The sequence below is a fragment of the Mugil cephalus genome, chromosome 9, assembly GCF_022458985.1.
Source record: "Mugil cephalus isolate CIBA_MC_2020 chromosome 9, CIBA_Mcephalus_1.1, whole genome shotgun sequence".
NCBI lineage: Eukaryota > Metazoa > Chordata > Actinopteri > Mugiliformes > Mugilidae > Mugil > Mugil cephalus.
In genome coordinates this window covers 10,084,625-10,104,176 of record NC_061778.1, presented here as the reverse complement: position 1 = coordinate 10,104,176, position 19,552 = coordinate 10,084,625, and the positions used below count along the sequence as shown (strand labels likewise).

General features: G+C 41.6%; 1 protein-coding gene across 2 annotated transcripts in view; it reads right to left on the bottom strand.

The window, feature by feature from the left end:
* Positions 1–19,552, bottom strand: part of LOC125013535 (CD166 antigen homolog) — a 37,016-nt gene continuing 17,464 nt past the window's right edge. The window contains exons 2-16 of one of the 2 annotated variants that reach the window (XM_047594308.1): positions 13,330–13,436; positions 12,893–13,109; positions 12,736–12,800; positions 12,247–12,334; positions 11,901–12,074; positions 9,449–9,573; positions 9,235–9,370; positions 8,777–8,889; positions 8,528–8,654; positions 7,295–7,413; positions 4,616–4,748; positions 3,647–3,676; positions 3,068–3,179; positions 1,827–1,959; positions 1–1,702 (exon numbers count right to left, since the gene is read on the bottom strand). In XM_047594308.1, the coding sequence (XP_047450264.1) occupies positions 1,857–1,959; positions 3,068–3,179; positions 3,647–3,676; positions 4,616–4,748; positions 7,295–7,413; positions 8,528–8,654; positions 8,777–8,889; positions 9,235–9,370; positions 9,449–9,573; positions 11,901–12,074; positions 12,247–12,334; positions 12,736–12,800; positions 12,893–13,109; positions 13,330–13,436 (1,649 nt within the window). In that variant the 3' untranslated portion in view covers positions 1–1,702; positions 1,827–1,856. The remainder of the gene's footprint in view (positions 1,703–1,826; positions 1,960–3,067; positions 3,180–3,646; positions 3,677–4,615; positions 4,749–7,294; positions 7,414–8,527; positions 8,655–8,776; positions 8,890–9,234; positions 9,371–9,448; positions 9,574–11,900; positions 12,075–12,246; positions 12,335–12,735; positions 12,801–12,892; positions 13,110–13,329; positions 13,437–19,552) is intronic. The other variant, XM_047594309.1, reaches the window with a different exon arrangement.

Below are 19,552 nucleotides of genomic sequence, written 5' to 3'. Positions count from 1 at the left end.
TAAGGTCTGAACCAACCGCGTTGCTCTTTATTTCAAAAGATGATCAGAAACCCATGACAACATAATTAATATTCAGTGGGCATAACTTTTCCAAATGTACACTTTATTTTAAACAAAAGTACAAAAACAAACATCAGATATTTACAATACTTGCATGGCAATGTTCACTTTCTTTGGTCATTCTTCCAATTTGATGGTTTTTCACACAAGGTAGGCAACAAACAGCAGCTTGGAAGTCTGAGATTATCACATGCTGAATATATTATTCAACCAGACGCCGAGCAAACTACTGATGACTCAGAACTTAATTATTTTTATTTATTTTTTTTGCAAGCAATTTATCAAATCCAAGATATGAGTTATGTGACGGTTATTGAATTTTGCCTACCAGGATATTTAATCTTGAACAATATAAATAGCAAAAAAAAAAAAAGAAAGAAAAATTACATATTTTCACAACAACGTCCTGGTCTTAATGCATTTTCAAATTTAGCGAACGCTCTTAAAGGACCAAAATTGTGTACAGCTGCGCGTATTTCGTCGTATTCTACATAAGTATGACGTGAAACATGAACCCTAGTGCACATCACGAACTGAAGCAGTTACAGGTAGATTTTCAAAAGAAGGCAAACATATGATAAAGGCCACCTCGAGACAAACATCCCGTACCCTCGGTGGCCTCGGTTACAAAACTCTGCCATAGCTACGTAACAATCAATCGTACCTCAACACTGATGTAGCGCATACGAACTTACGTGAAGCCTTTAGAGATAAACTGAAACATCTCTTCGTTACTACAAGGCTCAAGTACTTTTTTTCTTCAGAGAAGCTTGAAAATGAAACTTTTTACGCAAAGCAACGTGCGCAGCCGGTAAAACAAAAGAAAAAATTAGCTGATCTGTGCTATACATTCTCCCAATAATCTACCTGCTTGTGTCGTACAGTGGCTACATCAAATGTACAGTACGTTTGAATCAAGACGAAAAGGCGAAATGAGTAGTTTTCTCACAATTAATTAAAGAAAAAAACAAACATGTAACACCAAAGAACTTCCTGCAAGTTGACGTGTAAATCATATTTCCATCTACAACTAATGCCGAGTATAACACTATACCCATAGCCCTTTCTGGAATTTCCTCTCAATTTCAACATTTTTTTCCGTTTCTTTTTCTTTTTTAAACTCCTGAATGATGCAGCTGAAAACAAATGAGCGGATTGATCACACCGATGTTGAAGGCAGAGGTTGAGGTGGCGTGAAACTAAGAAGCAACGGTGGTAATGTCTCTCGGGTCAGACGCGGACTAATGCAGGCCTACACATCCTTACAGCAAAGGCAACTGGTCTAGTAGTAACTTTACTTCCATCGACTAATGAAACTGAAAAACAAACAAACAAATTTTCTGCATTTTCTCGGTTTCCCAAATTCCATTCTAACAGACATGAATCCTAATAGTAGACAAGTTTACACGTGTATCAGTAGTGCAGACAAATTATGTATATCACATACAGTATCTGTTTTTATTTTTTCTTTCTTTTAGGGTTGATGGGCTGAGGGGTGGTGGAAGTTTGGATATGCTTTTTAGCAAAATTCTCCCTGAAACCAAATCCAAACTGTCTTCATCCCAATGTACACTCGATTTTTCTTTTCTTTTTTTTCCAAAGACAGAGGTGAAGAGAAATGTGCAAAAGTTCCATGTTCTTACTGCAAAGGAAAAGATTGGATTAAAAAAATAAAAAATAAAATGGTTTTTTTTGTTTTTCCAAAATAAAATCAATCAATCTTTTTTTTTATCAGCGCAACGCGGTGTGAATGTTTGGTTCTCTACCTTTGACATCCCCATTTCAAGAACGTTTCTTTACACCTCTGCTTTTTGACTGTTCTCCTCCACTTTCTCCTCCAGTTTTTTCTCCTCCTCAGAAGACCCGTTCTCCTTTTCACCGGTCTTCCAGCTTCCTTGTCTGTTGTGAAACAAAAAAAAAAAAAGAATCGCATTAACCTCTAAATATTCTTAGTTTATAGAAAACGTGAACCTAATCTGATGGTGGGAGGACTGCAATTAAAGCAGGTGCTCATAATCGATCAATAGTTAATTCTCATCAGTGGCTGATTTATTACCAAGCTGGGAAAGCAGTCAACCATCTGACCCAATGACCAAGACCCCCAAGAGGCCCTAAAAGGTTCACGACTTTCTTTTTGCTAATTTTGATCCAAAAGGTGAGGAGATCAATACCACTCTCACATCTGTCTGTCAAATATGAAGCGAGAGCTAGCGGCTGCTTTGCTTTCCTTAGCTTAGCTTATCCTAGCACAAAGACTGAAACAGCTTCCAAAAAGCAACAAATAATCGCCACATCCTGTCATTGTCTTCCTTCCAGCTAGCCGTTTCCTTTCTTTATGCTAAACTTGCCGCCTCTTGCCCCAGCTTTACAGCGGCACACCTGACAGTGGTATCAATCTTCTCATTTAACCACCGAGCGAGGACGATGGCACGAACGAAACAAATACGTTATTAACTGAGGCAGCTGCTGCGTTTATTCCCTGATCTCCTGGCCCCGTGCAAAAATGAAGTTTTTAGTTAATCACTTTGGTTTAATTGTGCTCGTATGGTCCATATTTGACATTCCTAAACAGAGCTGTGTTTAATCAAATTAGCATAAATCTATACACACACACACACGCAGAGAAAACCTGCTACCAGGTGGTGTTTTTCCAGCCCGTGTGCTCAGCGTGTACTTGATGGGGAGCTGGTGATGATTAGGTATGCACGAGAGTGATGCAAAGCTGTTCATTTCACAAACATATCTGTGTTTGGATTTCCATGGAAGCTTAGGGCTGAGGCTGTATGTCACATTTTAAGGCAGAAGTCATCTATTATTTTAATGTGATTTGATTAACGTCTTAACTTGAACCAGGGGATAAATGAAAAGTCGGTCTAAGGCTGCTGACAGTAAATTGACCCATTAGCTCAATGGGCCCGGAAACTGGAAACTAAACAAGAAAGAGTGTATTTATGCTCATTACTATTATAGAAATGCATTGATGGAAAAGTTCAAATTTACGTCTTACTTGGATTTCTTCATGTACACCCAGTATGCCAGGCCCAGAACCAGAGTGGCAACGAGGAGGCCGACTACAACTCCAACCACTACCTTGGTTTGGTCGCCGTCGTCCGACGGGTCTGCAACAACGATAGAACAGAAACATGAGACACCTGAGAGACACATTTAATTCTGAAAGCCCAGCCTGGATGCATGTAGAAAAATAAAAAAAAATAAAAAAATAAAAAAGCATCATGTGCCATTAATGCATTGATGAATGGACACACCCGCACTGTACATGAGCATGACTCATCGATTCGACTGTTAATAACAGATATCTTCTGTTTAATTTCGTCAGCCAATGAGCTTATGAACAATGTCGACAGCTTGTCAGGATGCTGGTAGCTCCATTTCCTCATACTCATCCATTTCTTAAAATTGATTTTCCAGTTGAACAGTCTGAGCTGATGTTACGAGATAAATATTTGATAAACAGCCTTCTTTCAGCGAGCAACATTTGTTTCCACCCATAGCTTCTGCTCAGCCACCCCCCCCCCCCGCCCCATCCCCACCGTTCCTTTCAAGCAAGAAGACCGCTACGACTTACCTCGTTTATCCATTCTCACCTCCTCATATACTGAAATCAGATATAAAATCAAAATTAATGGAAAAAAAAAGAGAAAAGAAGCATGTCTGACGTCAAGGAATATCACTACGCTACTTCTACTCTACTTTGGCATGCACGTGGTTCAAAGAGGGAAGAGATTAAACCCAGCATCCCAACATACACAGACACACGCTGGGCGAGGGAGGAAAGAACAGATGTCAGATGACGCCCCAAACACACAGGAATGACTGAGCAAGGGAGAGCAAAGGATGAAGTATGAACACTGCACCTTTTTAGACGACAGTGTGTGCGAAGAGCTAAGTGCATGCACCAGTTACATTTAGACAGTGAACAGTAACAGTAAAAAGATTTACCTTTAAAAAAAAGGTAAGGACCCACTTTAAAACAGCACTCATTTTTGTTTTTACTTCAAATATGATGTGTTTAGGATTTATTTTCTTAAATGGGGTGGAAGTCTAAAACATATTTAACTGATCGTAACATGTGCAATATTATACTCCTCAGGCTTTGACACATTCACCATTCACTACTTACTACTGTGTACAAATCTGTGCAACATCGAACAGTCATTATCTGTGCAATTCAATACTTTTTGTATATATGCCAATACTATTTTTTTATTCTATTCTATTTATCTTTTAGATTGTCCATTCTTAACTCTTGTTATTTTTATGACCCCTTTGAATGCTGCTGCAAACTGCAGTTTCCAAAATTGTGCACCAATAAACGTTTTCTAATCCTAATTCTATTAATCATAATTTAGGTGCGTTTTTATCTCAATTACTGCAAAAGCGTTGTCACTTCATTAACAGACATTGTGTCAAGTAAACATGCAGGCGGACGGAGGCAGTGATCGGAAGGCAGATAGGAAGGAAGATTTAGTAAAAGAAAAATAAGTAAATAAAGGTGGAGAAAGTCAAGTGGACCTTTATATCGCGCTGTACTTACGAGATGACACATTTATAGCTTGGGTATCAACGCCAAACTCATTGGACACTGTACAAGAGACGGTTAGATTGGCGGAGGGCACCACTGTGATGCTGTGTGTTATCTTTCCGTTCTCGAAGGGAGTCTCATCGAGCTGAATGACAAGAGAGAGAAAGAGGGAAAAAAAAGTCAAATGTCAGGGTGAACACCGTGAGATGCAGCTGGTTTCAAAAGGGGGACGCCACCGCCGTCGCCACTAGGGGGCGATGTTGGACCGGCGAGTGACTCAGCTTTTCCGTGACAAAGAAACAGCCTGCCAGCCTGTGGGATACAGACTCTTGAGGTCTCTGAGGAAAACTCCAGACACAAAGACAAAGTGCCAACACCCTTTTCACATCCTCTACATATGCAAGAGGATGTGGCAAATTTGCAAAATACGCTTGTGTATTCGGGGCTTACACTGTTCTCTCAGCGAGTGTGCTTTAAAAATCCACTCAGTTGTAGAAATACGTGAGGCGTACTACCAGAAATACATTATTCTTCAGTGTGCACCTTTGGAATTGTTTAATTGTTACACACCTGGGCCAATGTTTTAAGCTTATTTTTGCAGTTAAACACCGGACTTGAAAGGGCCGAGCACAGCCTCGGGTTCATGTGTAATTCACACTGCTTCATTGAGCGGCCCCTGCTATCAGCGTGCACACAGGTACACCACAGAAACAAAGGAGGAGGAGGATGTGGAAAAAGTTCCATTTAGAAAACAAGCCATTTTTATTTATTTATTTTTTTTTGTTTTTGTGACAGTCTGGGGCAGTCTGGGTGTTTTGGGGCCTCAGAGAAAATGAAGAAACGTATTATTTTGAAACACTGAGCACCACCGCCTGGAAGTGTTTGGGCCAGATAAGTTCAAAAGTGCGACAGCTGGGGAAAATACTAACAGTGCAAACAGGCATGCACGTAACAGTCCTGAGACTTGCTTGTTTCCTTGTTACTGCAGCGGGAGCGAGTACTCCCTAAGACGCTTAAACAGCCGCTGTTTAATCACACCGCCACATCGCTGCTAATGTTATTCATAGGTTTGTTGTGGGGAAAACACTGCCGTCATGTTTTAACAAGCCTATCAGTTGTTCATTTTAAAAAATAATCACAAAGCAGCTCATCGGATCTAAAAACAAAGCCAGAACTGGTGTTTTTGGTCAGAAGTGGATGTTGCCATCTCACAAAGGAAGACCACTGTCAGAATAAATTTCTATGACAACCGGTATCGATTCACAAACAGAAGAATAGTCCTACAAGCGGACAAAAAAAGAGGGAAACACTCAAAACACTCTGAATGATGCAGAATGACTTGAATACCTCAAGTCTCAAGTGCAGCTCAAGGTGATCGGAAGAATGAGTGGGACACGGGGTTCATTCTTTAAAGCTGTCATCTCTCTTGTTATTTTTAAGAGAGCATTGTGGCCGGCCGTGTTGGGAAACCGGACGAATTTAATAAGTACATGGGGGACTTTATTTCTCCATAATCTGTCAATGAGAAATCGGTGTGCGCTGCGACTTGATGGGTTGGTGCCGTGGTAGATGACGAAAATGATAACGGATTCTGTTGCTCGGCTACGGAAATGAAACAGTTTGCCACCATTTCCTGGTTTTCCATTGACTAATTCAAACAAAGGGCAGGCTTTGGCAACCAAAGCTATTTTATTTCCGTTTGTGACAAAAAAAAAAAAGCAGAAAAAAGCAGATGACGGCTAAATTAGTTGAAGAAGTCAAAACCCTTTTTTTGTATCAGTCTTATTTCTGCTGTAAAGTTGTGCTTTTTTCCCAGTGACTCTCTCAGTATATGGAGATTAAATCGTTTCTGGAGCCAGCTCCAAGTGGTCAATTGAGGAACAGCAGTTTTTTTTTTCGCACTTCCCACGCTAGCTAGCATGTAGTTGGTGTGGTGTCAGTGGACACTTCTTGCCATCTTTATAAGAAAAATTGCAAGCACATACACCATCATTGGCTTTCATCAGTGCAGACTGTTGTTATGCTCGTGGCAGGTCTTCACAAGACAATGACAGGTTGACCTCTGTGGATCAAAGCATGAAGCATGGGGAGGTGTACTGATCATAACAAGCCTACAGTGTGCTTGTTTCCACAGCCTCACTGTGTAAAAACCAACACAACTCACCCACAACTAATGCAGACGCAATAAATAAACTCACCGTATCGACATACTGATATTTTGCATTCGGCGTTGCAATTCAGATTTCAGATTTCATTTTGTTGAGGATCCGGAATAAACTCTCACAGCATCTGGTGTTAAGATGTCAGATGTCTCCAACCGTTAAGCCAATAGTCCGAACCAACCATCCTGACTTGTTATAAAATCCATCATTTAACTTTTCATCCTTTAAAAATGAAAGATCTTGATTTTCTCAGACAGTAAGCTGAATAATTAATACATCTACAGTCATGGTGCCAATATTAATACAGCGCATTTTCTCTCAAGTGTTTCTGAAGCCCGACCTAATGCAGGGATGTTTTTGTGTGCTGCCAACGAGGGTGCGCATGAAAAAAAAACAACATATATTAATCACCGTGAATAAAATATATGCGCATTGTATAAAACTGATGGATATGACCTTCAGAAAATGTTTAACATTTATCTGTGAAAGAATTTCACAGTGTGAGCTGTGAGAGCGTGAGTGTGCATACCAAGGTGCCGTTGATGCTCCAGGAGACTGTCGGCTTTGGGGAACCTTCAGCCTGGCAAGTGAGGACTTGCTGGCCGTCTTTGCTGAGCTCTGTGGACAGCTTCTGGATGACGGGAGCACCTGCAACAGGACGTAACTCTTCACATACATCTGAATGAGAGGAAGATTTGTGATGGTTGCATTTCATTCAAAATGACAGAGGTTTGATGCTTTTGGTGGAGCATGGATTTGCTTTTCTGCTAAAGAGTCAAATGAGACGATAAATGCCACTGTCGTGCCTGTGTCTTAAATGTGAGGATAGAGGAAGTCACTAATTAACATGCTGCTTCTTATTTGTTTAATCCGTACAGAAAAGTGTAAAGTGTAAGTGTAAAACCCAGCTGTGGCCGTGAATAACTATCTGGAATCTGTGTGTTTAGTGTTTTGCTGCCAATCCCAGAAAACAGTTGTCATTATACTTAGTTTTTTTTTTTCGTATGAATTAAATCAAGTAAATTTGGCAGCTTTACAGCTGACGTTTTTTTAAGATAGATCGTTTGCACGTGACGTCACAGGTAGCGAAGTCTCCATGGTTACAGCCGCTGAGTGGCAAAAAGTTACAGCTGAGCATGAGATTAACGTCAACTGGTTGAATCATCGGCTTTAATAGGGTCTAAACTGAAAAACTAAATAAAAATGATGAGAAGGAGCCGTCGTGCGATTGACAGTACCAACAGATTTGAAAAGCAGTCGGAGGTATATTTTTACAGGCTCCCGAAAGCCAAAGGAAAGAGAAGAAAAATGGATCGCAGCATTACGAAAAAACAACTGGAGTCCCGGCAGCGAAACCTGGTGTGGTTCACATTTAGTGTCAGGTAATATTAATTTATGCTGTATATTTTTTGATGAAGTCATACCTCAAGTTACTTCTTAAGTTACGTTCCGGAGGGCTGTCAGATAAGTTTGTGGATGTGTTGTTGTTTTCGCCTAGTTACGACCGACGGTAAATAGTTCAGTTCCAACACAAAATAACAATAAACGGAATATTTGCGATCACTCCTCGTCATCCTTTTAACGTCCGGTCGGACGCAACAGTGTTGTATGGGCTAATGTTACTTCTTGGTAAAACTCCTAGCGTTAGCATCTTTTATTTAGCTACACTATGCTAGCTACACTACATCATACATCATGCGGACTGCTTTAAAATTCACCCAACTCAAGGCAACCAAGAGTTTTCTTTAACGTCTTAACTTACCTTCGACAACAAGCATAAAAGAAGATTTCCGGTTCAGGGGTCCCAGCGTCACCTCGCACTCATAGCTGCCAGAGTCCATGAAAACGAGCTTGGTAAACTCGGGCTGCTTGTCCAATTTCTTGCCATCCTGGTTTAAATGAAGAGGATATCAACGCTGTCAACAACAATCACAAACTCTTCTTCAACTATTTGTTGTATATACTGTGTGTGTACATGTATATATATATATATATATGACATTGCTTTTACCTTTGTCCAGGACACCTTTGGTGTTTCGGGAGAAGTAATGTTGAGAGTTACATCCAGGGCATCACCGGCACGCTTGACGATGTTCCCAGAAGGGCTTAAATTGATGTCTAGGTCTAAAAGGAGGACATGATGGCGAGGAGATTGTTCAGAGGCCTGATAAGGGTGAGAACCTTCCTGTTGTTAACCATGCAACCCTTCACTTGGCTCACAGCCCTGCAGATGCAGCTTATTAGAGGCAGCACGGTTGACACTTTTCTCCACAAATCACCCGAAGACTGTGAGCCAAAGAACAACATTAGGACTATCTTTTCTCGAGCAAACACTTCCCCGCTCTCATTGTAACAAATAAAAGCGCAACAAAAGGGGAAATTACACTGACAATGCTGCAGGTGGGAGCGAAATTGCAGTAATTTCTTCTGTTTTTAGGGGCAGAAAATGCATTATTATTTTTTTCTTACAGTTGACGGTGACGTCCTTCTTGGATGATTCCATTGACGGGTTATCAATCAGAGAGCATTTGTATTCCCCGGAGGTGTCACGTGAGATGTTTTTGATGGTGTAAGTATCTCCGTTTTCTACTTTCATCAGCTCTCCCTACAATCAAACAACAATGATTTATGAGTAACGATTTATTTTCTCATGACTCTGAATCTCTGAGCTATCAATGCGTACCTTAAGGTGAAAGTAAAAGCTGGTAGGAGATGGGTTCCCATCTGCCACGCACTGTAGAGTCAAGTTGTCACCCTCTACGAGAGAGTCCTGAGCACTGACCTCAAGGACGATGTTCTCTGTCGAATCTGTGCGGGAAAATGGAGAGAGATGGAAAGTCAGAAACGTATCAGAGGGTGCGTCGAGCAGAGTGTGTTCCCTCGCCAGCCAGCTGACTGCAGGGGCGGCAGAGAAGTGTCTAAAGCTCTAACTTTGCGCCTCGGTGTTGGTTATGACCAACTTCAAAATGAAGCAGAGGAGTTGACTGAATTGCAGTTATAATCTGAGACACTCAACCAAGCAATCCTTTCAAAGCTCAATGTTTCTGCTCCATCTGTGGCAAAGTACGTGTTTAAAAAAAAAAAAGGTATACTATGGGTCACGATGAGCATCTGACTTTAATATTTAATGCAGCGTTCAGTACAAATCCCACTGTACCGATACAGAATCTACAGCCAATTTTTTAAACTCTAACCATCAAAGGTTTTATAACCATTGTCTGTCTACAGATATATAATACACACAGTCGATCTCTACTGACTGCAAAGAACATTTCTTGGTCTTCTTACGGGTCAGGAGCTGCTGTTGCTGTGCATTTATCAAAAGATTGACTTCGATTTAATAGTCAGAATTCCCTTTGTTTTTTTTTTTCAAATTCTCATCGTGTCAAATTAAAGAATTAAAGAGGATCTGGCAGAGGTTTACTCACCAAGAATACAACACAATCACATTACACCCATAGAAAAACCTCACCGCTTTAATAATTAAAGCTCAGAAATGAAAACAGCACCACTGTTTCATTTGTGTCAATACCAAAATGCAGCTCAGAAAATACTCAAGAGGAAAAAATAGCAAATAGTAAGTGAGATGAATCTTAAACAGCTCAACCTGGTATTTAAACAGTGTGGCTAGAGTGGCTTTCTAAAAGTGGTGAAGAGAAAAAGTCTGCCAGAGTTTTTCTAACTTTTCATTCCGTCAACAAATGGGAAGTGATCAGGCAGCAACTGCTTCCTTGCAGTCGTCGCACAGTCAATATTTTTTTTTGGCCTGAATTTGGATCTCTACCAAAACAGTAAGTGAACAGACAACCAAGAAGTAAAAAGTCTTTACTTAAAGGAGTAGTTCAACATTTTTTAACACATGTATAACATGTGGGCATTAGCTTAGTTTAGCAGAAAGACCAGTGATTGCGTATGAAGATCGATGAACCTTCTGTGACGTCACCCTTTAGTTTCCTAAAAATGCAGTTTTGAAAGCTCAGTGTTATGCCACTGGTTGTCGCCATCTTGGCTAGCTAGCTAGCTAGCGGACCGATAGTAACCTTAGGCATCGTAAACCTGTCACTCAAAGTAACCCCGCCCTTAATTATGCATAACTGAACACATACACGTTTATTTTTGCAATTTTGTGGACGACTATGGCTATGCGGCTGTTTAAGGAACTGCAGTTTTTGGCTCTTCAACTTCAGAGGTTGCTGTTTGAAAACGACTGAACACAGATATTCTTTCCAATCTCAACCAGGCACACACTGCATTATTTGAAAATAATTGCGTGGCATGATTATCATTCAGATTGGGGTGCAATGAATGCACAACCTTCAGTGATCTCAAGGGGGCAACAGTATGCAACCAAAATGGAGACTAATAGGATTTATGCAGACACTACGGAAACGGCGCAGAGCCTAGTGCAGTAACTGATTTGCAACTCCCTATAAATGGGTGCAGTACATGGGATGTGATTGGTCCCCTTGGTGGTAGCGTGTTTCCACCTTAGTGTTTCTGGTTGCTTCTCCATCTCCGCAATATTCGAATTGGTTGTTTTGCATCAACAAAGAATCGGTTTGGAGACATTTGTATAACTCGTGTTTGGCCAAATCAGCTGAACAAAAATTAACCCAAATGACAAACAAAACATTAACATGTATAATGACAAATAAAGCACTTTACCTTTAAAAGAAGAAAAACCAGAATGTGCTGCAACTTAGTAAGATGAAAACGATGCAGAAAGATAAAAGTGTGTGGGTGATGAACTAGTTGAGATGATGCAGTCAGAGAGGAGTGTATTCTTCAGTCAAAAGTGGAGGTGAGATTTGGTATGTGGTATGCTAGCTAATGTTAGCCTTGCCATATTTTGAGAACACCATCAGCTGCTTGTCAGTACCGACTTAATCGACTGAAATTTCTAAATGCTAAACATCACTCACAATAATGAGCGAGTTCAGGACTCTAATTGTCGGGAGAGGTGAATAATGTGATGAATTGGCCAGCACCAGAATTAAAAAACAAATCTAAAAAAAAAGCAGCTTCTTCGGAGAGGTAAGGCAAGCCATGGTATTAGTCTCTTAAGATAGTGTAACGTTACTGTGTGCTCTGCAAACAGCTCAGCTGCTGCAGAAAGTGTGTTCATTGTGACTCACAGGTAATAGTCAAGGTCAGTGGAGGGGACACCAGCTCTGCACCCACGGTGTGCTGAGTGCTGCAGGTGAACTGGGCGTGCGCGTCCTCCTTCTCAGCAGAGTACTCCAGGGTGGATTTGGTGGTGGAGAGTTTGGTAACAGGGTCTACCAGCACAGAGGACTGGATGGAAATCCCTTGACAGAAAACAAACAAACAGTCTGAAAACGCTAACAAGGAAAAGGAAAAGGTGCAATGGCCAAAACATGTCGGGGAGTGCAGCACGACTCATCCCAGCCGAACGCACATGCAGCTACAGGATAAAAACATATCCAATAGTTGAAAATGACAAGGATGAGGAATGCACACCTTGCCCATCAGCCACCAGAGGTTTATTGTTCTTCAGCCACGTGATGTTGGCGGCTGGATTGGCATCTTTCGCTACACATGTTCCTAGCTGTAGGAAAAAAACAAAAACTTGAGAAACAGATACAAGAGAAACTGTGCTGGGAAATAAAATATTTTCAAAAAATCACTTTAAATAACCAAACATGAGATTTTTTTTATTTAGAGCCTCTCCGGCATTTGAGGACTAAAGAGTTTTCCATGCAATAGACCATGAAATGCCCAAAGCATTTTTAAAGCCCCTCAGATCCTCTGGGCATTTTAATTGCAGTCGAAGTGGGGGTTCTGCTTTTTACTAATTCATGAGAACCTCTTCAAAGAACTCATTACAGTAGCAACACGCATGGTCTCTATTAGGCCTTAAGATACGTTCGGCCGAGCGAGGGATTTCCCCAGATGAGCGCTGCTTAAAATAATGTAGGTATAAGCAATGTTAATGATGAAAAACTTCACCTTAGCAAGTTTGCCAATCTCCAGCTCCGTTGCGCTGTCAGAAATCTCCAGATCTGACGGCGACTCTGTGATACATAAAAACGTATTAATGGACGGTAACTTTGGATGTGAGGCCATTTGTTGTTCGTTGATCCCAGTAACTGTAATTCTCACTCACTGTAGATCACCACATTGACTGGGTTTTCTATGATGTCCAACTGGGACACCACCATGCAGGTGAAGGTCCGCTGGTCGGTGAGCTTGGCTGCAGAAAGCAGCAGGCTGAAATTCGCGGCCATGCTCACACGGCTCTTGTATTCATCAGTGGCGCTGATTACAACGTCCTGGTCTTTCCGCTTTACCAGCAGGTCTCCCGAAAGGCCGTCTCCTTTGTCCTGCAAAGCAGAACGGTGTGCACTTGTTACAAGTCAGTTGCGTACGGCAGTGGCATCCAGTTCAAATAAAAAAGCACGCCTTGTTTTGTTCCACACTCTGCGCTGCATGCAGTGTCATATGGAGGGACAGCTGCACTCAGACTGGGCGTGGTCCAGATAAGTGACTAGTCAGACGGGCGTTACTACCATTTTGGAACCACTGACTTCCACTGCCACTTACGTATTTCCATTTAATGATGCCGGCGTCTTCCGCCTTCACGGCTCCGCTGTTGCAGGGGATCTCGACCGTTTCTCCATACAGGCCGACGACCGTCTCCAGGCCGGCGACTGCAGGAGAGAAAAAGAATATCAATTACTTTTAAAAGAATGGCTAATACGGAGAGCTTCAACTCAGCATGAATCTTTCAAACAGAGAACTGAAATCCGTTACTATTCTGAATGCTTCAAAGGCCGCTCCTTTCTGCACACATTTGACTGATATTTATCAATACCACTTAGTGGCCAAACACTCAAGGACAGCAGATTCTATAGAGTTCTGCTAATTTTGCAGCTCTCCCTTGGTTAAAAAATAAAAAAAAATAAAATCAACCTCTCCTGCCCTAAAATTCATTCAAAACATTGCCATGGAGACAAAGTGCTTGAGATGAGGGTGGTAGGAGGGTGCCAGAAGAGTATAAATGGGCTGCGTTGAGGGGTTAAAGCCAGAGGGCTGCATGGAAGAAGCGACTGCCATGGCCTGACTGAAAATGAGGTGTTCCTCTGTATATTTTATTTATTTTTTATTTTTTCTCCTCGCATTCAGATTTACATTTCAGGCCGCTCAGAGTTCAGGCTAAGGTAAATGCACGAGTGGGCGGGTGGAAGCATAAAGCTGACAGCTACAATCCCAAACAGCTCTCAACAGCAGTTCAGCAAAGCGCACGAGAACAAAGCAGCGGCCGGCCAGTTTCTGTCTGTTGAAGCAGTGACGAGTAATCTGTGCAAATGTACAGGAAAAGTGCAAAACGATGAAGATGCTCGAATATTCTGTGTGCACTGAAGGCTGAAATTGTCTGATTATATTCGTGCACAAAAAACAGCTGCGCGCTTTAATGTCATTTCCGCACCGAAACGAAACTTTGGCTCTCACTCTCCCACTTAACTCATCAGACATTTAAAGGTTTCCTCGGAGTGGTGCAGGCATGGGGCGCATTCATTTGCATTGTGCGTGATACTCATTTGAATCGGGTTTGAATGGAAGTAAATACTTTTACTATGGTTACCATTGTCTACATCAGGGCAGAGTGACGACTGGGACCCTGAATGCATATTTGCACGGTTGAATGTGATGTCAGGCTGAGCGCGCAGGTTCAGAGGTGCACAAATGTTTGTTTCCCGCCCGGCCTGATTTGCTTCCCACACGTCAAACCCTCAGCTGTCAAGAGTCATTTTCACATCAGGACTATTAAACAAGTCAATGAAATGTGCTATGTGCCGGTGCAGTGTATTATTTTACTAAAGGGACGACGACATCAAACAGTTTGGCACGAGTCAATAAAATCTGCTGTTATCGCCGTACTCCCGAAGCTCGGCTGAACAGCTTCACACTCCCAACACTTGTCACTCATCATTATGAGCTGTCAGCTCCGAAACAACACGGTGAACTGACCAGTGTACGTACAGCCTGTCTTTAAAACCGCTAGAGAGAGAAGACGGCAGAAAAAAAAACAGACCCTTTGACAAAATGATTTGCCCCGCAGATCTGATGCCTTTTAAGCTGTTCTCTGCCTTTTCTGCTATTGCCGTCACTTCAATGGACCCTGGTTTCACTTTAAAAGAAAAGCTAGACGTTTGGGAAATACACATGTGGCTCTTGGAAAGTGTTAGATGACATAAAAAAGACTGATACCGCTCTCTTATGCCTTGGTTGTGAAGCTGTAGTCTCCAAGCAGTCAGCAACCTTCGCTTGAAGATTTTATTTGAAGTGTTGGTAGTTTATTCCGTACGAAACTTAATAGCAACGGCTAAAGCAGAAGGTCTGCAGTTTGACTAATGTCAAAAGGCCATCTGTAAACACCTGAGGGGCCTAGTTTTGTGGTGCCTCCAGAGCTGCTGCCACTAGTTGCCATCTTTTCAGCCAGTTCAGCAAGTTGACCCAGCAGTAGCAGCTAGCATCTAGCATAAAGTCACGTGCAGACACAGGTATTGTCTGCCGGCTGTTCCTTAACCATATCCGAAAATGCACGAGTTGTGATTGCAATGGGGCTTATTCCTTCCCTATTTTAAGTTTTTATACAATGCTAAGCTAGCAGTCTTGTTTCTGGTGTGATACATGCGATATACATATATAACAGTTGCACTGATTTTAACTAAACTGAAATCATTCCTGGCTTCCTGGTGTCACTTTGTTTTTATTTTCATAAATTTTAATAATTTTATTTGCTACGGAACACTAGTTGTATATTATAAGTAGCTCGCAGGCTTCCCTGTTCAACATGCCAGCTGTAGAAAAAGATTTATAGGCGTAGAGACATCGGGAATTACCGGATGACAGAAAACAAAACATCCACATAAAGGAACAAGGTGTCTCTAAAAGGTGGGAGGGACAGGGACTATTATCAGCGCTTACAGCTGCATCCATGAGCCGGGGACAGGTTGTGCGAGCATCAAAGCACAGAAACCCAACCCAATAACAACTATCTGAGAAAAGCACAACGCCACCACAGCACTTCATCCACACAGATGCAATCCCTGCATTTAAATAAGATTCGGCGACATTTAGAAGTGACAGCGCAGGACAAAACAAACCTCACCACGTTTCAGGGGCTGACACTTTTACCGCGAATTCTTCACCAAACACGGGATAAGCTCTGTCACTTGTCGACTACAATACAATTAGAGCCGTTTCCTGCATTGATTCCTCTCATTGTGCCTGATTTACCATGCCTTGAATCCATTCCTCACACATTATTAAAAGATTTAAAAGCTTTCTTTCTAATCCAGTCTTGTATTGATCAACCTCAATAGATGACTTCGGTTTGAGAAAACGTTACACAGTGTATTACCCAACTTTGGGTATTTGAAAAGTTGGCATTTGGCCATGTTCAACACTGCACGCTCCCGACTATGTGAACAAAGTTTGCCTCATTGAAAAGTTGTTCATTTGGATTTTCCAACCGAGTAAACACCTGTCCATTCCACCTGAAAGGGTAACACACGCTGCTGATGTGAACGTGGCGTTCTTGTCTTTCTGATTTAAAACTAATGAAACGTGCAGGTTTCTGATACGGGCAGAAAGAACTGCACACGCTGAGTGGAAAAAAAGCAAAATGGACACATACTGAATACATTAAGAGCGGGCTGTTAATGAGCTCTCTTTGCAAGACACGGAGACCAGTTTTGCATATGTGTCAAATCCAATGACATCTAGCTATATTTTATTTTTGGAGAAATTTAGTGTGACAAAAATAATCTGTCAGTGCCTTGATTATGTGCTACACCTGGGCGTGCTGGTGCCAGAATACTAATGGTTGAGGAAGGGGGGAAAAAAAATCTAAATGTTTTTCTGAAGTCCACATGCTCTCAGGAGACCGTGCCGCACAACCTGCTCCGCTGAATATTCCAACCGAGTCAGTTATATTGAGGCTGCACTGCAAGCACTGCAGCCTTGGAAAGGTTATCGCATTTCCTGTATAATAGACTCCTTACATTTCACATTCAAATAGCCAATTTTTTGAATATTCAAATAAAGCTGCATTCAGCGTCTCTGAGAACTTTTAAAGAGTCTGCATTAAGGAAGAGGCACTATCTGCGCAGATTACACTGCTGCACAATGAGAACTAATCGCATATGTTGAGTTACAGAAGACAAAGCTCCTGCTGCTTACCGAGATAAGGTAATCCTTCGCAACAAAAGTAGGTGAACGGAGGTGGCTCCGCAAACACACACAAGTGCACACAATGGCGACCAAACGGCATCACTTCAAACATCTGTCTGTGAGGTGAGGGCGCGACGGAGAGAGATAACAGGTTGTTGAAACTGTATTTCACTTCCTTGTTTTTTATGCAGGTGTTAATAGATTTTTTTTAAAAAGATTCGATCTTAAAACACTAAGATCATAACCTTTCCCACTGCCACTGATTGGACTTCGGATGGCAAGTAAAGGACAAAAACTATTTTGGAATACAGACATAGGTCCTATTTTTGCCAGAAAGTACTTCAAAGACAAAGAAAGGTGAAGTTTATTATCCTGCTAGCTATGAACGACAAAAATAAAATCTATCTAAGAGAACTCCAAACTTACTTAGGATTTGGATGATATGGCGCTGTATAAAAAGTAGTGATCAACCGATATGGATTTTTTAGGGCCAATACCATTTTTTTTTTTTTTACACCAGCATTGGCCGATAGCTGATACATGCTGCCGACTCTTCTGAGCCAATATATTGAGATGATACTGTTTTTTTCACAGTTTCTGAGTTTCTGAAGTTCTTAAATATTTCATCTGGTTGATATGTGCTGCCCAGCAGGGGGCAGTAGTCTGAATTCATTATTCAAATGTTTAAACCAGATGAGCGACCATTAGCTTGTATCTCCAGCTCAATGTTTATTCAGACAATCTGAATGTTCAGGACGAGAGGACAAAGAGGCAATTTAAACAGCAAATCAGAGCGATCTCTCTCTCACTGGCTGAAAAAACCCTGTGACAAAGGTTCGACTTCTGCTTATAAATCATTCTAAAATATGATATGATAAACAGGATTCACTCTTTCCCAGACAAATCTAAAAAAGAAAAAAAAAAACGATTCTGAGAGCTCCTACAGTCCTCATATTGGACTCAAAAAAATTAGCTCTAGTAATGATAAATCAAGAAGAAGACAGAGACAGAGACAAGTGACAGAGACAGGAGGCAGCACCGCAGGAGATACTTTCATGTTCCTGATTAAGGTGCCTCTTTCCCTTAGAAGAGACAGGTGACGGCAGCTCAGATATAAGCTCACCAGGGAAATCAGCCATCCTCCCCGCACTAGTCTCTATATCCCTGTTTTGCTACCTTACGCCCTCTCGTTTGTGTGTGTGTGTGTGTTTGTGTGCGTGCGTGCTTTTCAGCCGCAACATCCAAAAGAAAACCGAGGCCCAAACTTATTAAGTGCTGAAAATGAGGATTGTGCAGCGAATGGAGATCCCATGGCACACGTCCACAAAGACTTGATGGCAAATAGCCTCGTTTCAGAAGCGGTTCAGCGGTGAGGGAGCAGACAGAACCACTTCAGCTGGATCAATAATACTTGAGGAAAGGCTGGATTCTTATAGTGAGTGGCACTTGCCTAAGGAGCAGAGAAATCAAAGAAAACCTAACCTCCCGTGACATTCAGCTTCTCATCCTTGTCTTCTCTTTAATAATTTAACAAGTGCTGAATTTTGATTAGCCATATCAAGCACCTGAAATGAGAGGGATCTGTGATTTAATAAGATCAATCTCTCATTACTTGCTGTCAAGAAAAATCGCTGTCACACAGAAAGGTGTGGGAAGGTTTCGGTTGGAAAATTGCTCAGTCTAGCAGCGGGGTCCCCAAAGCCTCCTCGTAGCCGCTCTGTAATATATGAGCTCTATAGTCGGCTGTTTTGTCAAATCCTTCACTCTGCACACGCCCTCCGCTCATATGTTACTGACTGTGACAAGCACATGACTATATTTGAATTCTGCTACAGTATCAGATCACGCTGGGGAAGTGTTCCAGACCATCAAGCTGAAGAGAGATTTAAAACGATAAAATTAAATAAAAAAAATACACACTGCTACATCCTCAGTATCTCCGACTATCTCTCTTGAGGGAAAGGGTGTAATCATGTCACTGATGGATAACTGACAGCACAGCTTGCACAACATCCCTGTCACGGTTTCTCTTTCTGTCGCAGGCTGAGCCATTTCAAACGTCAACATTGTGTGCTCTATAATTTGGCTTTTTCCCTTCCCACTGTAATTGCCTGTCAGTGTCTTTATAGCATAAAACTGAGGACACTGGCTTGTTTTTCTTTTTTTTTTTTTTAAGCTGGACTGTCAGGAGCTGGTCAGCAAATGAAGCTTATGTCCACAGCTGAATGATTCCAACATTTTTAAATATGTAATGAAGAATTACAAACAGCTCTTTTTAAGTGGAAGGTTACCAACTTTTTAGCCACGCTAGCAGCATGGTCAGACCCACAGCTGTGGTTCAACCTTGAGTATTTCAAGAACTTGTGAATGGACTGGAAGAAAAATTGATATGAACATTACTTCCCCTCTGGATGATTCCTAACCACCAGAGATGGTCCTTTAAATAATGTATCTAGCACCATCAGATCAAAATTTGAGCCAAAATATCTGCAAAAATGTGGACACTCATCCAGGTAATTAGCTAACGTTAGCATGCTAATACACCACCATTAGTTGATTAATAGGATAAAACCTTAAAGCCTGTCAG